The sequence below is a fragment of the Rhamphochromis longiceps genome, linkage group LG2, assembly GCF_057381845.1.
Source record: "Rhamphochromis longiceps isolate RC_006_pf linkage group LG2, R_longiceps_female_GT1.1, whole genome shotgun sequence".
Classification (NCBI taxonomy): Eukaryota; Metazoa; Chordata; class Actinopteri; order Cichliformes; family Cichlidae; genus Rhamphochromis; species Rhamphochromis longiceps.
This window is the reverse complement of record NC_140558.1, coordinates 25,187,573-25,208,052: the sequence shown is the minus strand read 5'-3', so window position 1 is coordinate 25,208,052 and position 20,480 is coordinate 25,187,573. Positions and strand designations below refer to the sequence as shown.

General features: G+C 39.5%; 2 protein-coding genes across 2 annotated transcripts; one reads left to right on the top strand and one right to left on the bottom strand.

The window, feature by feature from the left end:
• Nucleotides 1-733: 733 nt before the first annotated feature.
• Nucleotides 734-7,093, bottom strand: ctsf (cathepsin F). Its single transcript, XM_085419649.1, has 14 exons — nucleotides 6,671-7,093; nucleotides 5,947-6,057; nucleotides 5,432-5,513; nucleotides 4,729-4,790; nucleotides 4,517-4,589; nucleotides 3,619-3,732; nucleotides 3,355-3,503; nucleotides 3,142-3,238; nucleotides 2,963-3,043; nucleotides 2,719-2,838; nucleotides 2,520-2,584; nucleotides 1,279-1,369; nucleotides 1,110-1,168; nucleotides 734-877 (listed from the first exon to the last, which is right to left on the bottom strand). The coding sequence occupies exons 1-14, from the start codon at nucleotides 6,917-6,919 to the stop codon at nucleotides 803-805; spliced, it is 1,428 nt and encodes a 475-aa protein (XP_085275775.1). The 5' UTR covers nucleotides 6,920-7,093; the 3' UTR covers nucleotides 734-802.
• Nucleotides 7,094-9,000: 1,907 nt separating this feature from the next.
• Nucleotides 9,001-20,438, top strand: aup1 (AUP1 lipid droplet regulating VLDL assembly factor). The gene is made up of 12 exons (XM_085419627.1): nucleotides 9,001-9,291; nucleotides 13,896-14,033; nucleotides 14,529-14,679; nucleotides 15,489-15,670; nucleotides 16,323-16,395; nucleotides 16,512-16,585; nucleotides 16,975-17,041; nucleotides 17,234-17,336; nucleotides 17,426-17,557; nucleotides 17,722-17,861; nucleotides 18,761-18,849; nucleotides 20,098-20,438. Exons 1-12 carry the CDS (start codon nucleotides 9,251-9,253, stop codon nucleotides 20,141-20,143), a joined length of 1,236 nt encoding a protein of 411 aa, XP_085275753.1. The 5' UTR covers nucleotides 9,001-9,250; the 3' UTR covers nucleotides 20,144-20,438.
• Nucleotides 20,439-20,480: the final 42 nt, after the last annotated feature.

Sequence of the window (20,480 nt, the reverse complement as noted above, 5' to 3'; positions counted from 1 at the left end):
GTGTGGTGGTTAGCACTGCTGCAAGAAGGTTCTGGGTTTGAACCCATCATTTTCTTCTTGAGCATCTGTGGGTTCTCCAGCTTCCTCCCACAGTCCAGAGACATGCACTTGTGTGAATCAGTGATTCTAAATTTCCAGTGAAAGGTTGCCTGTCTCTCTGTGTTACCCCTATGACAGACTGTCCAGGGTTTACCTCATTTCTCCCCCATGGCAGCTGGGATAGGCTCCAGCGTCCCCCAGTGACCGTGGATTGGATAAGCAGAAGAAAATGGATAGGTAGATCATAAAATAACAAACAACTAGATTTCACACTTTTTTTTAAATTCAACTCCCATCATTCATTTCTCACTGTTATACAGCTATTATTGCAATTGCATTGCACTAAACTGAGTTTGTGCAGTAAATCACTTCAGAATCAAAGCCTTGTTTTTCAAAAACTCTTTGAAGCACATACCATCAGCTCACCACTATGAGCATGGGCTCTGTTACTGTAAGTAAAGATGACTTATAAGCTGTTACCTTAAACACATTAATTATTTTAACCAAGCTTCAGGACTAACAGAAAAAGCAGATGTAATCTTGATTTAAAATTACTGGAAAGTTTCAGTATCACATCAAAGCTAGCTTTATTAGAGCTGGTAAAACACTGGTTTGGTCTAACGGAGAAGAAACATCAGCAGGACTTCACATGTGTGCGTGTTGAGCTCTTGTGCATTCTGGATAAGTGATGATGGTGTGTGTGTGTGTGTGTGTGTGTGTGTGTGTGTGTGTGTGTGTGTGTGTGTGTGTGTGTGTTAGGGGTTCAGTTGACTACAGCAGATGAGCACATCTTGTTGATCCCACATGCATTGGAGCCCCTGTAGAGGTTGTAGTAACCCTGTGTGAAGGAGAAAAAACAAATTAACACTCACTCCCTCACAGCTGTACATGAACAGAACTCATTTTTTCATTATGCTATGAAACAACAGTCAGCTTTGTAAAGCCTAGTGCACGGATCAGCACTTCTATTATGAAAACGGTGCTTTATGTCGGTGATCCTCAGTCATGTAGTTGGTTTCAAATGAAAGATTTTTAGAATGATAAGTGTTCTAAAGGTCGTGCTGTCTCACCTGCTCTCCATAATCCTCCCCCCAGCTGTTTTTGATGGCCCAGAAGGGAATACCTTTACCTGAGAACACAGGGGGGAAACATTGTTGACAAACGAGGCAAAAAGATGTGTCTATGCTTTCCAGAAACTGGGCAAATATTTAAGACAAAAAAACAAAATAAAAAAATTACGTTCTCCGTATCCCACCAACAGCACAGCGTGGTCGATCATCCAGGGGTTGCAGAAAATCTTCAGAGGGTGAGATATGCCCTTCCTGTAAAACTGGAGGGAATGAAATGATATTCAAGATAATGTAAGAATAACATGTATCTTAAGATTATTATCTTTATTATCGTTTATGTCCAGTTTAGATGAATGAATGAATGAATGAAACAGCTTTTTTTTATTTGTCACTAGCAGGTTGTCCTGCAGCGAGATGGAAACACCCCCGACCTTACACTCATAACACAAACATCACACGGGGTTACAAGTCGGAGATCGGTAGCGTTACAGAAAAACACTGAAATGTACACAACAACGGGAAGGTACAAGAGGAAAAAAAGAGACCTCCACTCATGCTGTGCTTCCATGGTAGGAAGCTATTATTGCTATTATTTGGGCAGGAAATATGTCACTCCTGATATGATACAGTAACAATACACTGCCCATGATACTATACACATGCAAGAAAATGATCTACATACGACTTTGCTGTTTGATAAGCACCACCACCAAGTACTGACTCTGATAAGTCAAACTGGTGGGGGTTAGGAATGTTTTAATAAATCAGTAACATATAAACCAACATTACACAAGAAGGCAACGTGACATATTCTATTGATATTTTTATTCCACTCCTAGTTGACACCTCCACTGAGGAGCTGATGTTCGTTTCATTCTGGTAAAACTTTGTAGGCTTGTAGAGTGGGGTCACATTAATTTAAAACTCAGTTTCTGATTGCCATTGTTAATAATGACAATGTATTTTTATACTCTTATATAAGACAATAGAATGATAAATGGGGATTCTAACTATCACAGTATGTTTGCATCTAAATATCACATCACATTTGACCTCTGACCTCACTTTTACATTTCCATCTTAATTTCAAGCTGACCCTAAAACATCTTTAAAGAGAGGATTGTTAGAGACTGAGCTGTTTAGTTAGTCACAAATATACTTCAGTAATATTGAATAATAAGCTCAAGTTATTCGTGTCCAGTTGTTTACAAATCAGTACTTATTATTTATCACATACTCACTGATACCCTTCTCTGATTTTGACTACACTATAAACTTCTTCAAGTACCTCTAAAAAACAAAGAAAACAAAAAGAATTCATCCTCTTAAAAATAAACACTGCGCAACGACTGAGCTGCTTTGCTTCTTGTTGTTTTGAGGAGTGATTTAACTTCTTAAAAAACCTCCTACCTGCATTGCAAAAGCATTCAGAGCAACAGAGACTGGCCCATTCTCAGCCAGCCAAGCAGCAATCTCTGAGAAGGAAAAAATACAAAAATAAATCAAAATGAGTCAATTCAACAACCCTTAGTTTCAAACAGACTCACTACAGTTAGAATAAGATAAAAATCATGGACATGTCCATGCAGTTAAACCACTGTGTGCTCACCCTTCTCCTCTTTGGGCAGCTCCACGGAGCTGTTGATGTAGGCGGCCACCTTCCCGGTGGTGAAGTCACACCTCTGCTTGTGCCCGGTGTAGGAGTAGTCACTTTCAGTCTCCAGACCCCCTTAACCACACGAGGGGCAAAGATTATAAGAAAGCACTTTAAGGAAAAATCTGCTTGTGTTATCAGTAAAAACATCTCTCTGCTTTTACTTATTGCTAAACACAGAATAAAATCTTAGTTCTACCCAGCTTCTCAATAGCTTCATAAGCATTTGATGGAAGCCCGCCTCTGCACGCTTGGTCCAGCCCGTCACAGTCAACCAGCTCTGTGAAGAACAAATCAGTACTCAAGCATGTCAAGACTTTATGCTGGATTTGAAAACCCCTGATTAATTCTATCATCTGTGCTACTTTTCTGTGTCACCTTGTTCGGAAAGTGACAGCAACGTTCCATTTTTCAGGAACCACTGGCCTTCAATGTTGCCTATGACAGAAAATGCCCAGCAAGATCCACACATTCCCTGCAGGAGAAAAAAACACACCCTAATAAGCATAAAGTGGGCACGGTGTACAATTTAATCGCTACCAACAAGCTCTTTAGGGTGACCGCCCCATAATGAACTCTGTTTGTTGGCACCTGGTTCTTAACAGGACTGACAGCTCCATGATCCCTCCAATCCCAGCTGTCAGGCGAGGGGCCTTTGGCGGGAGTAGCTGGTTTCATTGGTTGATGGAGAGTCCATTGACTCAGCAGTGGGTTTAAGTATGTAGAGCGAAACTCCTCCTCTGGAGAAAAGCAGAAGGATATTTCACTTTGTTTTCTTAAGCTGAAGCAACACGTGGAAAGCAGAAGAGGCGTTCTCTCATTAGAAACTGTGGACGTGCATTCACAGTTACGTACCGGTGAGGTCGCTGAACTTGGTGACTCCATACTCAGCTGAACCTTGATCCAAAGCCTGGAGCTTCTCAGCAGTCTTCAGGTTCTCGTGGAAGATGCGCAAACGGCGGTCCACTTCTGCAAGGTGAAGGGTCAAAAGCACATATTCATAAAAGATTCTGCTTAAAAGCCTTTCATTTTTTTCATTTTCAGTTGAATTTAATTTTGTTTCTAAAGTGCGAACAAGAGAAGAGACATATCAGATGTTTAACCTGAGACATTAAATATTTCACTTTGAATTTGATGGCACCAATATGTGTCAAAAAAGTTGGGACAGAGTAAAAAAATAAAGACTGGAAAAGTAATTGGTACTAAAAGAAAACAGTTGGCGATACATTTTGCAAGTTGCAAGTAATTGGGTTAACTGGGAACAGGTGAGTAACATGACTGGGTATAAAAAGAGCATCTTAGAGAGACGGAGGTTCACCAATCAGCAAAAAACTACATCTACAAATTGTGGAAAAATATCAGAATGTTCCCTAACAAAAAAATGTGAAGACTGTGAATATCTGATGATCTAAGGGACAGGATATCAAACGATTTAAAGAATCTGGAGAAATCTCTGAGCACAAAGGACAAGACCAAAAATAGCATTGGATGCCTGTGATTTTTAGTCCTGAGGCAGCACTGCACTAAAAACAGACATGATGATTCTATCATGGAAATCACTGCGCGGGCTCAGGCTCACTTCCTGCAATCACTGTCTGTGAACACAGTCCACTGTGCCAGCTGCAAATGCAGGCTAAAGCGCTATCATGAAAAAAGAATGTGAACATTATGAAAACATGTTCAAAAACCTGCAGCTCTGACAGGAATGTGACACAATGTCCATACGTGGTATGAATGAGATTCAGTCACTCACCCTCCTGACTGCTGTAGACTTTATTGTACTTAGTCATGAACTCTTTAAACCGGCCCAGCAGCTCCACCGACTCCTAATGCAAACACACACACAGAATCAACGACAGAAAGCCTCGATCTCAAATCTAAATCGATTAGAACAGTTTAAACAAACAAGCAGACAGGCAGATAAAACCACAGGCCTGTAGCTGTAGAGCCTGACATTAATTTTACCTCCAGAGGCTGGCTGGTGGATGGATCCTCTACCTTGTTGCTCTCTTCTACTTCAAATTCAACTGATAAGAGAAATGAAACACAGGAAGACAATGGGAAGTGTGAGAGTATTTAACACTTAAATCAGTCAGTCAAACTGTCATGCAGGTTGCTGCAATTCACAATTTTCACGGACGATTTTCAAGCTGATAAATATGACAGAAAGAAACAACAAAAATACAAAAAACAACATAAAATCAACATATTTGCAACATCAAATGCAAAAATGTCAATTTCTCCTTTGTTCAACCTTCCACCTCATTTATCTCTTTGTAAAACAAGCATGTAAAAAAAAAATCTCATGGCCTGACTGGCTGATGTGGGTTGCTAGGAAAGTTCACTGACAATCAGTAGAAATAAATGCATTTTAAAAGGAGTTTTCTCTATATGTGGTCAGAAATATCATGATTAAGTTATTATCATAGAACAGAAATGCTGAACTCTTTTATTGTGTTTTTTGGGGGGTAAAAAAGGTCTAAAAAATACTTGTTGATGTGTTTTTGGATGATAAGATAATCAGTGTATTTTTTAACAGCACTGTAAGAGAAGACCAAGTGAGCCGCAACTATGGTGTTCAGCTATAAATGTCTACCATATGACTTCCATAATGGGTGGTTGTGAATCTTAAATGTTGGATGATGAGTCTGTTTGGCTGCTGACTGACCTTTGGGCTGGCACTTCTGTTTGAGCAAGGTTGACGCCCCCTGCCAAGGGATGTCCCACACCTCGAAGACGCAGACTTCTGTCTGAGACATAAAAACAAAAATAAATTAGAGGAAAAGCGATAACAGCTGTTATGTGTAGGTTTGGGTCTCTTGTAAAAAGCCCCATTTATAGATTTACTTATAACTTAGATATTTTTAGTTGGGAAGAAAACAGGAACAAAGAAAAAAAAAAGAGTCAATACTGTAAATGAATGCAAGCGTGAATGAGGCATAAGAGAGATCACTCCAAGTCAAGGTTGAGTCACAAGATCAAAACCAGCAAAACTGGCGCAATAAAAAAAATCAATACACAGCTGGACACACACACACACACACACACACACACACACACACACACACACACACAGAGCTTTTTTTCTCTTAAATATAAACTCATATAACACATTCTCTCTGCTTCTTAATTTTTATCACAAGAGCTATCTCTCTCTCTCTCTCACGCACACGCACACCCTACCTTGAGTTGATTTAACTCGGGATAGAAGTCACATGTCCTGAGCATGGTGGACTTCTTACATTGAGTGTTACTCAGCTCCACTGTTAAAGTGTAACGGATCCCTTTAACCAGCTGGAATACAGATGAACACACAAACATTCGGACATTTTTAATTTAAAGACACAAAATCTTGGTATAAATAAAGATTTTTATTTAGACGTGGTATAAAATATAATGCGTGTTATTGTTTTATGGGCGCTCGTTATGCTCCAAACAAGCCACACTGCGGAGACATTGTTAATTTAAAGTCAAGGACATAACTTCCGGCTGCAATAAACCGCGCATAAAATCTTATCTTGAACGCTTGAGAATAAAAATAGGTAAAATAAAATAATAAATGCTGTTCTCCAAGTTGAAACCTCTTGAAATTTTTAAATAAATAGGAATACATGTTTGTTTGTTTTTTGTTTAAGCATAATCTAATCCCTTGCTGACCAGCGCAGCAAAGACGTTTACGCTATTACTTTGAAGGTACGTCGCCCCTTTTTCCGGCCTGTGTTTAGCTAAAATGACGACCCTCCAGCAGCGCACTTGTTTACAAAAAACCGAGCATACACAACGCTTATTACAATGAGATAAATCGACAAACAATACTTTAACCGTTCTTTGCAAGTCCACTAGAAGACCAAAATATGTTGAATAAATATTATGAAATCAGAAGGAAAGCCACCAATAATAATTATACCTGTTTGTTGGCAGAGATGACCCGGCTGACTCTGCGGAGATGCATCGCATTGGAGACCCGGTTGTATCGCTCCTCTGCAAAGGCCAGAGCCTTCTTAAGACCCGGGTCGGACTCGTGGACCCGGATAGAAGAGCCGGGGGGCCCTAAGAGAGGCCGGTCGAGGTCCTCACCGAGTCCGACAACCGAGCCCAGCAAAACGGCCAGGGACAGCCACTGGATTAGCGGGCAACAGCGCAATATGACCACCATGTTGGCCCCGGGTGTTGTCACCGACTGAAAGGACCGATGTCCAGTCTGCGCTCACTTAAATAACAGCCGTGTTTGTTTTCTTCACACAAAAATCGATTTTCAGTTAAGCAGCGATTATACAAGAGGCTATTACCAAACAAATCTGAGAGGCTGTAGGCGGAGACTGAGCTTTTATGGGGGGCGTGTTCATGATAGTGGACTTCCGGAGGTGCAGAGAAGTACACACCCCCATCACCATCAACGGCGCTGCTGTGGAGAGAGTGAGCAGCTTCCGGTTCCTTGGCGTACACCTGGCTGAGGATCTTACGTGGTCAGTACACACAAATAAAACAGTGAAGAAGGCGCAGCAGCGCCTCTTCTTTCTCAGGAGACTGAAAAGAATCGGCATGAGCCCCCGCATCCTCAGGACCTTCTATCGCTGTGCCATTGAGAGCATCCTCACTGGATGCATCACCACCTGGTATGGCAACAGCACCGCCTACAACTGCAAAGCTCTCCAGCGAGTAGTGCGGTGCTCTGAACGGATAATTGGAGGTGAGCTTCCCTCCCTCCAAGACATCTACAGGAAGCGGTGCCTGAGGAAAGCGGGGAGGATCATCAAGGACTCCAGTCACCCCAGCCATAAACTGTTCAGACTGCTTCCATCAGGAAGGAGGTTCTGCAGCATCCGGTCCCGTACCAGCAGACTGAGAGACAGCTTCTTCCATCAGGCCATCAGACTGCTGAACACGTCATAGACACCTCAGCTTCACTACTGGAACTTCAACATTATGCACTCCACACTGTATATAAATGCCACTTGTTTTGCACATATTCAACTCTGTATATTTTATATATTTTATTATTATTATTATTATTATTATTATTATTATTATTATTATTATTTTATTTTTTTACTATTTAATTTGTAAAAATGTGTACACACACACACACACACACACACACACACGTAGGAAAATATTTAGTATACACATCCAGAAATGCATACACTATTATATATTGTACATATATTTATTAGTTTCAGGTTGGCCATTCTTGTATTTTGCTCGTTTGTGTTGTTGTGTTTGCACATCTCTGTTGCTTGTGGGGCTCGCACACAAGAATTTCACTCGCATGTGCTGTGCCAGTGTGCCTGCACATGTGATGTGACAATAAAAAGTGATTTGATTTGATTTGATTTGATAATTCCCATATTTATTATTCAGGCAGGGCTGTCGCTGATCGGTCTGTAGGCAGCAGTTGTCTTTCAGGCTTTCTGAAGCTGTGGTTTGGATATTAGGCTGATATTCGCTCACTTCAGTCCAGTCGTTGTGCCTGATCATTTTCAGATTATATTGTTTTTCGTTTGTTTGTTTGTTTGTTTGTTTGTTTGTTTGTTTGTTTGTTAAGGTACCTGGCACTGACCTATGAATCATTCGAGCATTCAAGAGATGAAACAGGGTGGTGCCTGCACTTCACAGACAACTTAGCAAAGAACCAAACAGCTATTAGTGGAGGTTCTGTCACCGTTTGGTGCTGCATTTCAGCCAGTGGTGTTTCAAGCTCTTTAGAGTTGTACAAACTCTGGTTTTGCCTTATATACTGTATTTACACATATATTTGCACATGTTTCAATAAATGGCTACACTTTCCCCCCTAAACTGCTGACTATAAACACAGTAAAAAAGAAAAGAGGGGCGACTAAAGACGTTCAGCTCATCATTGGAATAAATAAATAGATTCATTAAAATAAAATGGTAACATTACATACTACGTTTCCTGCAAATTAAAATTGATCAGATTTCGCCACTAGAGGTAGACAAAATACTATAACATTTTACCAGCGTTTCCTTTAGGGGACGTCTTTAGTGCTCCTTTATTTTTTTCTGCTGCTCTTTTATTATGAAAGTATCGCACCTGACACTCCGATAAAGATGAACACACAGTTATAGATTACATGAAATCATGAAAGTAATTGAAGTGTTGGTTACAAAGACTCCCAGTTTATACACTTATGTAGAATTTAGAAACGAGTATTATTTATATAAATTTACTTTTGTAGAGATGGCGCTTTTATTCTAGGGGATTCTAACAACGGACCGGAAGTGGTGTCGTGCCGACTGAAGCCATTATCTGTGCTAGCGCTATTTAACCACAAAGCTAACATTTTAAAGTCGCGTACTTAAGCGGTCTGAAAAGGCTGTACTATAATCTAACTGTCTCCTTAAAGCTACCCAGTTTCCAGTTTACCCACCGCATGACAGAGGTGCAGTCGTGAAAGTAATGACTAATTTATATTTAGGGGTCAGGTTGTATTTTTAGCATTAGCCTCTGAAGGTCTGACTGGCAGACATGGAGACTCGGGGAATTGAAGACATGTTTGACTTTCGTCGGTAAGTCAGCTAACTACTAAGTAGTGTAAACTGCTCGGTTAACCTTCACTTAGCGCTAATTAGCGCAATAAACGTTGAAGAAATACACAGAGGATATGGCGTCGACGACGTTTATTATCGGGCAGCTAACCAGTATAGTAGAAGATGTATTAAATAATCTGGAAAACATGCAGCTAGATAGCCGATACTGGCAACGTTATAGTAAACAAGTCATGGATAGCGTTTGACATGAAACCTTGTCCAGTGCTAATTTTAATAAGCACGCCGATCAGTTGCAGCATGAAATGCGTGAACTAGCTAATCTTAGATGTCTGTTGGTTTCATGTATTCACTGCTTGCCTTGTGACAACGAAGAGTGAAGTTTAAGAGACTTAAATTTTTTTGATCTAGACGCAAAAGTCAGAGATTATATCTGAGCGCGTGTAAAGGGGAGAAAATAACTGACAGCAAAAGTAGCTGTCGTTGTGTACTTCAATACTAAAGTGTTTTTGACTTGAATAGAGGGCGGACATGAGGCCTGTAGACAGTGGTAATGACGACTAGAGCGTTTATGAGGTTTCGAAATGTTCTCTAGCGCTTGACTGCAGAGGGAATCGAGTAGTGACACGTGTAATATTGGTAAAAACGCTGAAACAAAAGCAGCTCTAACTCTGCAATTGGTTTTCATAACGTGTGTACAGTACTGTGCCTCGAGCCACCTTTCATAGCGTCAGACTTGATTGTAATTTTTTTTTAAGTGGTCTTGAGCATCGGTTCTCCAGGATTTCTGAAGGTCTTTCAACGTTATTCTTTAGACTCTTGCTGCCTTTTCACTCATTTTCAGTCCAGTCCTTGTAACGGACCACTTAACACTGATCTATGATTCATTCAGGAATTAAAACAGTGTTGTGTCTACACATAGCAGACAGCTTGGCAAAAAAAAATGTTAAATTACTTTGTTATCAGCAGTCTGTCACAAAAACATAAAGATAAAAGTTTGACAGATGTAATATAATACTTTTGTCACAACAAGGTGATTCCCAAAGTGCTATTTGCTGAAAATTTGGCATATTGCAGTAACATATTGCAGCACACTATAGTGTGCAGTGTCCAGTTAATTTGTTTTTAGGAAACTGGATAAGGGGAGGACAAAAGAATTGGCAGTGCTTTAAAAATTATCAACAGCAGATGAGCCAGTAAAAGTCATGTCACAGGACCTGAAAGATGCATCTGGCCCTGCAGTTGACCCAAACAACAAAAAGCACCTAATGCAAGGGATGATGTTGTATCTTTACATAACAGAAAACTTGGTAACAAAAACAAGTAATTTTACATTGTATCTTTTGGCACTTTTTTACTTGCAGTCTATAAAAGAAAAAAACTATAAAATGTTCCCATTTCTTTAGTTGAATCTGTGAAAAATGTCAAAAATAACAGTTTGGCAGATGTCGAATAATATGTTTTCTAGAAAAAGGTGATTCTCCTCAAATTTTCATGCCGAGATCTGCTAGCATGAAAATATGAGGAAACTGGACAAGAGGGGGACAGATGAAGTGGTTGGCTTAAAAAAAATTATCTACGGCAAGTGTCTGAAAGTCATGTCCTTGAGAAACAGGAAACAGTCCTTAAGAAACAGGGAAAAAAATCTGCCATAGACCTGACAGGACCTGAGAGATACATCTGCCCCTTTAGTTAATCCAGCTACTGTTCACTGAAGACTCATTGGAAATGGGTCTAAGGGTCGCTGTCAAGAAGCCTTTTTTAAGGAAGGGAAAAGAGGAGAAAAGGATGAAGTATGAAAATTACACAAGATCAGTGGAGGACAGCGGGATGATGGAGTAATGAATCCACGTTTTTGGTTCAACTCCTCTTCAGTATGAACAGGAAAGAATTACAACAGTGAGTGTCTGCAGCCACATGAAAAACACAGTAAAAACATACCTGAATAGAAAAGCACAAATTGGAATACGATCAAGTAGAGCTGGGCGATATAAGATTTTTTCATATCACAATATGTTTTTTTCATTTCAGGCGATAACGATATCCATCACGATATAAGCCAAATAACTATATTTGTAAGATTTAAATGTGCCGTTGCTCACAAGTAAAATGTGAAATAATCAGCAGCTTGTTTTGATTTAAATATTTATTTCCCATAATAAGTTCAACAGGGTAGATGTACTCAAGGAACATGAGACTTTTTCAGATAAATAAAGGCAAATATTGCAAACTACACAAAAGGCAGCCACTAAAGCGTTTAAGTTTCAAAATAGGACAAACGAAACAGACTAAATTGTCAATTCCACTTAGAAACAAAATATTAATTCTACAAATAAATCTTAGTTTGTTTTACAGAAGATCAGACAAAACTGACTAACTTTTGTCAATATCAAATAAACTGAGAACTAAAAGAAAATTCTCAATCTCTCCTTGTTGTATAGCTTAGCTTTTCAAACAGTTTTAACAGTTACTGTAGTCTGACAAAAGCCGAATGACGAATTAGCGCTTCCAGTCAGAGATTGAGCATGCACCGCTTTATTGTATTTCCAGACTTGCTTTCGGCACAATTTAACGTGCGCGCTACTGTTTTTGTCAGACTTGAAATAGCCGAAATACCTTCACACTACGGAACTTCTATGGCTCTTCCGTTCGACAATCTCTCCGGCATTGGAACCATCATCTGTTTCCTCTTCGGTAACCTTCGGTCACGCTCGGTTGATTTTTCTAGTCGGCACACTCATTTCCTCCGTTACCCGGGCGGCACCGCTGCTTCCCAAACAAATACACATGTGCGGCTTGGCACTTGTGCTGTACGTAACAAGTCATGTGACGTGACGCTGCTGCTGTGATTGGTTCGGCTCTGCGCTACTTAATTTGAATTGTCTGTTCTTTTTTCTTTTCTTTTTTTTTTTTAAGAGGACAAGAGCGGTGAGGTCTATCGCATTAGTTTAATTTTTCTATCGAGAAAAAGTTAGTTTCGCAATACATATCGTTATCGTTCTATCGCCCAGCTCTACCATCAAGCATGAATTTGCCTCCACAGACCCCAGACCTCAACACTATTCTAGAAGTGATGGTTCATCTTGACAGAGAGAAGAGCTTTGAATGTCATCCTAGAAGATTGGAAAACAATAGGAAAGCTTGGAATTGTACAAACTCTGTTTTTGATTTACGTACTGTATTTCAGTGTGTGTTTGAACATGTTGCAATAAATACCTGCACCTATAACTAGGGATGGGTATCGAAAACCGGTTCTTGTTGAGAACCTTGGAATTGTTTGCCATTTTTGCCAATGATTCCCTTATCGATTCCAGTCGCCCCGAATGACGTCACTACGTTGCGGAGCGTCATTTACCTGGCAGGAAACACGGCGGCTCAAACGCTCAAAAGTTTGGTCATACTTTACGAGAACGGATGACAACAGGGCAACTTGCAATACTTGCAAAGTAGATATTTCATTTAAGGGAGGAAACACTACGAATATGCAAAAGCATTTGCTCACAAAACACGCGATGACCTTAAATGAATGTCGTGTTTTTAATTCCATTCTGGACTCGTGAATCTCAACCCAGCAGCAGCGGTAACGTTTGCACGTCCTCTCCCGTTAATGCGGCAGGTAAATAATCAACTAACAGTGCATATTATGTTAGCAGAGTCTGGCTCAGATGCTGGCAGTTCTCGCTGCAGTCTACCGGTAGCGTCTCCTTTCAGGCCAGGATAGACAAATGTCACCGAGCAGTGACTAAGTTTGTGGTCAAAGGCTTGCACCCATTTGCCACAGCAGATGCCCCCGATTTTCGGAATGTGTTTAATTGTAGGCAGGGACATTACTGGATATTCTTGTGTAATTGCTACAGAATAATTTATGTTACACCTTGTTATTGCTACAGAAGAATATTTATTTTATTATTTTACGTTTACAATTTTTTTTTTTTTTTCCTGGGGACCCTGTGACACCCCATCAAAGAGCCGTAGGCTGGATCTCTTAAAATCTTACTGTTGGGTTTGTAAGGCCATGTTACTCCTAAATTTCTATCTTGTTCAAAGAGAAAATGTAAAACAAAGTTCTAAGCTAATCGACCTTAGTGTTCTCCTTTTTTAAAAAGAATCGATAAAGAATCGAATCGTTAAATAGAATCGAAAATGGAATCGGAATCGTGAAAATCTTATCAATACCCATCCCTACCTATAACCATTTCGTATCAAAACATAAACAGATTATGGATGGCTCTTTTTCACAGTATTGTATCATTGGATATCATTGCATAGTTGAATAACAATAGAGTGAAATGGTTAAACTCTGATGTGAGTTCATGCTATGGCTCAGTGCACATTTATCCAGTAATAAAAGGAAGAAGATCAGTAGGTTGTGAAAGATGCTGTCATTCAAATCACAGAACGGTATTTTTGAGGCTGATGGTGAGGTGTATATTTTGAAATTGGGAAATAAAAAAGGGCTAAAAATGTGTTGGTTCATTTGAAATATAATCGGCACAGGATAAAGCAATCTTGCTACAGCTCCCCTGGAAATCACTTAAATTCTCTAATTTACATTTAGATTTGTTTTTCTTTTGTGTTTTCTATTCCAAATGTCATTTTTTTGATTCTGCTCTGTTTTTGTGCAGGTTTCCCAAAGATGCTGTCGTTCTTCTGCTGTTGCTGATTTACTTTCCAGTCGGCATTTCTTTAATGTTCATACGTATTTTTATTGGTGTTCATGTGTTCCTGGTCAGCTGTGCACTTCCAGAGAGTTTTATAAGAAGGCAAGTGTTGAAAAAGTGTTCCAATACCACATTTTACTGTCAGCGGTAACCAAATCTGTAGCTGAGTCGTCTTGTGTGTCACTTGTAATCATGTTTGTGTGTGTGTGACAATAATGACTGAGGTGAAATTGTAGTATAAGGGATAACAATAGCAGTTAATGCTAACACACATGGCATCTGTGCCATTAAAATAACTGTAATTTTTTGTCAGAGTTTATTCACTTTAACCACAGTAAATACTACTGAGGCCAGTGGAAGGTAATTGTACTTTGCACACTGTAATTTTAGTTTGAAGAAAGGTGGTGACTGCATGATTAAAGAACCAAAGCATGTACATGCCCTGGAGGCTATAAGAGCAGTTAAGAAAAAAGATATTTGTACGTATTGCATATTGTGGTAAATTATACACGCAGTGTTACACTATTGAGGACTATCCTGTTGCCAAATATGTTTAAATGCTGACATCATGTTTGTTTGTTTTTTCTTTGCTTCTAGATTTGTTGTGAGGGTTATGTGCTCGGTGCTGGGGATGCATGTGAGACAGAAAAATCCCCGCTCCAGAGACAAAAACACCAAGCTGTACATATGCAATCATGTGACAGAGTTTGACCACAACATTATCAACCTCCTGACCCCCTGCAGCACAGTGAGTGCTTGGCTTAAACGTTTTTCCTGACTCAACCGTGTCATGCAGCATATTTTACACATTCAGGGATTCAGTGTAATATATCAGTGTGCTGATTGCATCAGTGCCCTCCTATTAACAAATCTATGGTGACATCATTGCATTACATGGCTTGGACATAAATACAATTTGACACTACATGCAGTCCTGTGAAGAAGAAAGTTTTCAGTTGTCTGCATTCCATTATAACTTTTGTAGGAATTAAGCTGGTAATTAGCAGTCAGGTAACTTTAATCAAATGCACTTGATGCGCTGTGAGCACCTCTATAAAAGCAGAGGTGTTTGGCAGTTTGCTGGTCTGGAGCATTCAGATATGTGTCTTTCTAGGAGTGGACGTCCCAGCAAATTCACCCCATGCTCAGTCTCTCTGACCACTGCATGGTCAATGAGTCGACCGTGAACTCCTCTGTATACCAAAGTATTCTAGAGTCAAATGTGAGGCCATCTGTCTGACAGCTAAAGCTTGGTCCAAATTTGGTTATGCAACAGGACAATGATCCCAGGCACAGGAACAAATCTCTAACAGATATACTGAAAAATTCAGTTCTCAAGGTGTTGCAATGCACCTTAATCTCAGTGAAATGCTGTGACAGGACCCTGAGAGAGCTGTGCGTGGAGGCAAGATTGTGCTGGTGCATTAACACATGTTATAATATACCTGATCTATTCTCAAGGTCTGTCAGTTGAAAAAAGAAGATCCTGTGTACTTTAATGTATTTTAAATATAGTAAATATGTGGTGAATTTGACCCGTCTCTTTCTGCCTATCAGCCCCAGTTAGATGGCTCCACAGGCTTTGTGTGCTGGGCCAGAGGCTTCATGGAAATCCATGCAGGCTCCGGAGCCATAGGAGAGTCTCTGCAGAGTTACTGCTCTGCTGAAGGCACCACACCTTTGCTCCTGTTTCCTGAAGAGGACACCACAAATGGCCGCGCCGGTCTTCTCAAATTCAGGTGACGTTTGTACACATGTTACTGTACGGTAATAAACAAGAACTCTCCGATAACACAGCAAGTGTTTGCAATTCATCAGCACCCTGGGACGGTTTTGGCCTCTTACCCATACCCAGTGATTTAATGCAGCCAGCGACAAATTATCATCCCTCTTTCATGGCACATTGAGATAGAGATGAATTACTTTGGCGGTTGAGTCTCCCCCACTAATTTCCCTCTAGAGTTGTAGGGAAATTAGTGCAAGGAAGTGAAAACAGCTGCTAAATTGATTCATTTCTATAGTTAATTCGAGTAAGACTGAAACAAGTGTACTGTATCCTCAGTGGAGATGCACATGAAAACCAGAGAAGCTGGGAGTTGCACTTTATAATGAGGTTGTGATTATTGCCATGCTTTTCTTTACAGTCTCTGATACTCTTCTTTTACTGGAACCTAACGCAGACTCTTAGGCTGCGCCTCCTTTGTGCCATGTCAGAATCACCCGTTCACTATGTTGCTGATGCTAACTACCAAAGGCATTGGCCTTTAAATGCTTAGCTGACTAATTGCACATATCCTGAATGTCTTTAACAATAAAATCAATTGTTATTGGCTCACAGCACAAAGCCAACCAGCTACTATATTAAATATCTATATATGTTTTTTCTCTCAGCTCCTGGCCTTTCTCACTGACTGAATCCATCCAACCTGTGGCCTTACGGGTGACCAGACCATTGATCTCTTTGGTAAAGTCATTTGAACTCACATTTAGAATGAAAGTGACATTTAAAAGAGCTGATGAAATGATGTGACTGCACACCAAAGTAATCTAACAACACGATTACCTCCTGTCTGTACACAGAGCACACCGGAGTCCAGCTGGCTGACGGAGCTCTTATGGACATTTTTTGTTCCATGGACAGTGTATCATGTAAGGTACTAAATAATTTGTGTCATTATTTCTATCTTTTTCTGCAGCCACATTTTTCACAATGTAGGTCTCATTTCTTTTACCCTAACCTGGTTTTGTGGAGATTATGTAAAATCCAAAAAACACAAAAAACTGTGAATTTTTGGCACAAACTACCCTCCTCAGGCTCATGCTCCTGCCAGGACTTCTGATTAATGAATGTGTATTTCAAAATCATATTGCTTTCATGAGCAAGTTTTTTGTTTGTTTTGGGGTTTTTTTGTTTTTTGTTTTGGTTGGTTTTTTTGGTCTGAGTTTTTGAAAAGACCTTCTATTGATTCTTAGTATTTCTGTTGCTCTAATTGTTCAGATTGTCTTCTTAGCATTGCTTTTTTGTGTTTCGTTTCCATCCCAGTTGGCTCCCAACAGTATCCAGACAAGATGGCGAGTCGACACAGGAGTTTGCCAACAAAGTCCAGGAGGTAAGAACAGCGTGTGCCACTTGGATGCACATGAGTTATATTTGTAATTGTAAAAACAAATATGCGTGTGTGTGATATGTGTAAGAGTTATGAAGCCTTGCACCTGTACACAGATCTCTTTGTTGTTGTGTTGCAAAACGTCATGCATAGCAGATGTGAGTTCCCACTTTCTGCTTGTGTGTTTTTGTTTAGCTGCTAGCTGCTGAGCTTGGCTTGGTCGCCACCAAAATCACTAAAGCTGATAAAGCAGAGCACATCAAAAGGACAAGACGCATTGTTCCACAAACAACCACAAGTAAGTCGGTCACATGATTCAACATCAACTCTGTCCATGTGGGAGATTCAGCTGATTGGAGGTTTGTTTGTTTTGTTTTTTAAATGTAGGTGTAACACCTGGTTCTATTGGGCTTGGATTCATGAGTTTGGGCACAGATGACCGCAGGATTGCTAAGATGGCTCAGCAGGTGAAGGACGTGTTGCCCCATGTTCCACTGAATGTCATCACAAAGGATTTAGGTACACTTACATTTGGCTACCACATCTATTTTCTTGGAATACACTTTTATGTTCATTCTGCACCTGAGCTCTTCTGTCACACTTTCACTTTGTAAGAAGTCCTTTAAAAAGAATGATAGATTCATTTGCCATGCACTAACAGTTGTTCTTTTTATTGTGTATAGCAAAAACCAATTGTGTTGACACCACCATTACAAATCTGCTGGAGAACAAGGAGGAAACATCAATGGAAGCAGCGGGGATCTCGACTTTTGGCCCTTCCAAGATCAGCTCCTATTCTTCTGGTCCTGCTTCCACCTTAAAGGTTTGATAAGGCCTATTTCCTAGAATTTAACCAGACAATTTGAAGTTATAGAGCACATCTGATTAATTTACGGGTCAATATCATTGACTGATATAAGCTACTTGGTGATCTGTTGGTATCTGCATTTGTAATAGTCATAAACAACATTTTTAAAAAGTAAAGAAAGAACAGGAGAAACAGCCTTCAGTGATGTTATGAATGTTGAAATTGCAAAGTTTGCCCATCACAGGGCGCTCTGCAACTCCCCTGTTGGCACACCACAAACACAACAACCAGCTTGTAAAGTCAGGAAGACTGTAAACGGGCAACTAAGGAACTACATCTAACAAATGTTAATCTGTTTGCGTTTGATGCATCTGAAAGAAAAACATGATAAGAGGACAACCTGTCAAATTTAAATCATTTAATTATTGGTACCAGGCAAAAAAGTCATGTATTTGTCAGGCTCTAATAAGTTGGGTAAAAAATTATTATTTATGAAGTGATACCGAAAAGGTCCATAAAAGGCACAAGCTGTCCAGAGGTGTACGAGAAGATGATCTTGATCTTTTGATCTCATAAGCTCCATATCAGTGCCTTTTTATCACACTATTTACCTTACATTTTAGCTGCACTGCATGATAATAATCACTAAGATATTATTTATAGTAAAGGAGCCCAATATGCAGTCGGTCCATCACATGCTGTCAAAATCAGTGAGACGTGAAGCGGCCGTCTCCTTATTTTTTAAGACTGCACATCCCAGACCCTCAGATACATCCGTACAATATAATGAGCCCTAGTGTCTTCTGTTAGTTTTGGCTTATCTGTGTACATGAATGTTAATAAGAATATCTGTTTTTTGCAGTTTTTTTTTTTTTTTTTTTTTTTTTTTAATTCCATTTTGTTTTTATTCATAGCCTGCTGCCAAAACTTTTGGGAAATCACCAACCGACAGACATTTGTCTCTCCAAGAAAGAAAAGAAGCGCTGTATAACTTTGCACGAAGGTGAGTTTTTCTAGTAACTATTATCTTTACTGCTTTAAGCAAGTGTTTCTGGACTTTGTAATAATACCCCATGACAGTTCAGTTCATCTTAATAAGAGACCTGAGAGAGCAGCCAAAGCTGTTTGGTTGTTCGTTGTTCAGGGCTGAGAAGTTATGCAACATTCATTTGATTTGAGATTTTCTTGCTTTGGGTTGAGTGTGTTGTTCATTTCTGATTCTTCACAGTATTCGAGCAACACCAAGCACAGATCGTATGCAAAACAGAAAGTGTCTTTACAAATTTAAATTCCACAACTTTGTTTTGACAAACAACATCCACATCTCTAAACTCAATTTTGGAGAACAAATTGTCAACAAACGGCAAAACCTATGGCGGAAAGACACTGATGAACACGGTGAAGCATTAGCATAATTTTATTTATAGTCTAATAAAAGCCAGAGGGATGACTCCAAATGAATGCTAACTTTGTTGTGAGTCTGCTGGATTTTCTCATGAGTGCAGCTGTGTCCAAACACATCTGCTATACAAACTTTGTGTTGTGGTAATAGGTTAGTATTTTGTTAAAGGTTGTTGTGCTGCCCCCACGTGGCTGAAAATACATCAGTGCATTTTTTTAAATAAAGGTAATAAAGCTGGAAATCGTAAGAGAAGAAATCTTATGTGAGCATTGGTGTCAATTGTAGCACTAAATGTTTTGGTAACTATGTAAGCAATGACTGAGTATGTCAGTGCCATTACCCTTTTTTTTTTTTTTTTTTTTTTTTTTTTTTTAACTTGTGAGACTGAGGTTTTAGCTTGCTCTGAGCTTGGACGTGCGTGTCCAGTGATTTTATTTATTGCTTGAGCCGATTTAATGTAAGTTTGCTTGGCAAACATGATCTCTGGATGGTGGGGCATGAGATGAGCTCTCTTGTTTGTCGTATTACCAGAGTATTTGAATTTATTTAAATATAGATATTTGATGCGCCTGATGAACATGCAAAATATCAAGATAATAAAATACTGTTGTGGTGCTGAATCAAATTTTTTTTTTTTTTTTTTTTTCTCTCTCCCTTTACGCCACTATTACCTAAAAGTCAAAATAATTTGGCATGAGCGTGGTCTTAGACCCTAATAAGAGCACAACTGTACAATCACAGTGAGTCTGGACGTGTCAGAGTTGCATCTGTAGTTGTGTTTATTAAACTTTTATGATGCTAAATAAAAGCTGTATTTAATCTTTTTCTTTTCCTTTTCCCTTCTTCCAGACGCTACATTGAAAAGCATGGATTGGAGCAGGAAGACGGTCACTGAACAGTCTGGGTCAAGCAATTATGGAAAGAAGCATATTCACGTTGCATAGCTGTCTGATTTGAATGATGATTTTATATTTCCCCAAACAGTTCTGTTGACAAAAAGGATTTTGTTCTTACGTATTCAGGACATGTATAAGTTCATGGAATGGTGATTATGCATGTGTTCAGTTTTTCATTCTGGCTGATACATAATTTTGATAACAGTTTGTATTACAATCCACTGACTGTGAATCATCTATTTATTTTTATAATGTCCAGAGTTGTTGATGGAAATAAACCTCTGCTTGACCTTGCTTTAATGAAATGATTTCACATCCATGTGTTGTCAAGAGTTT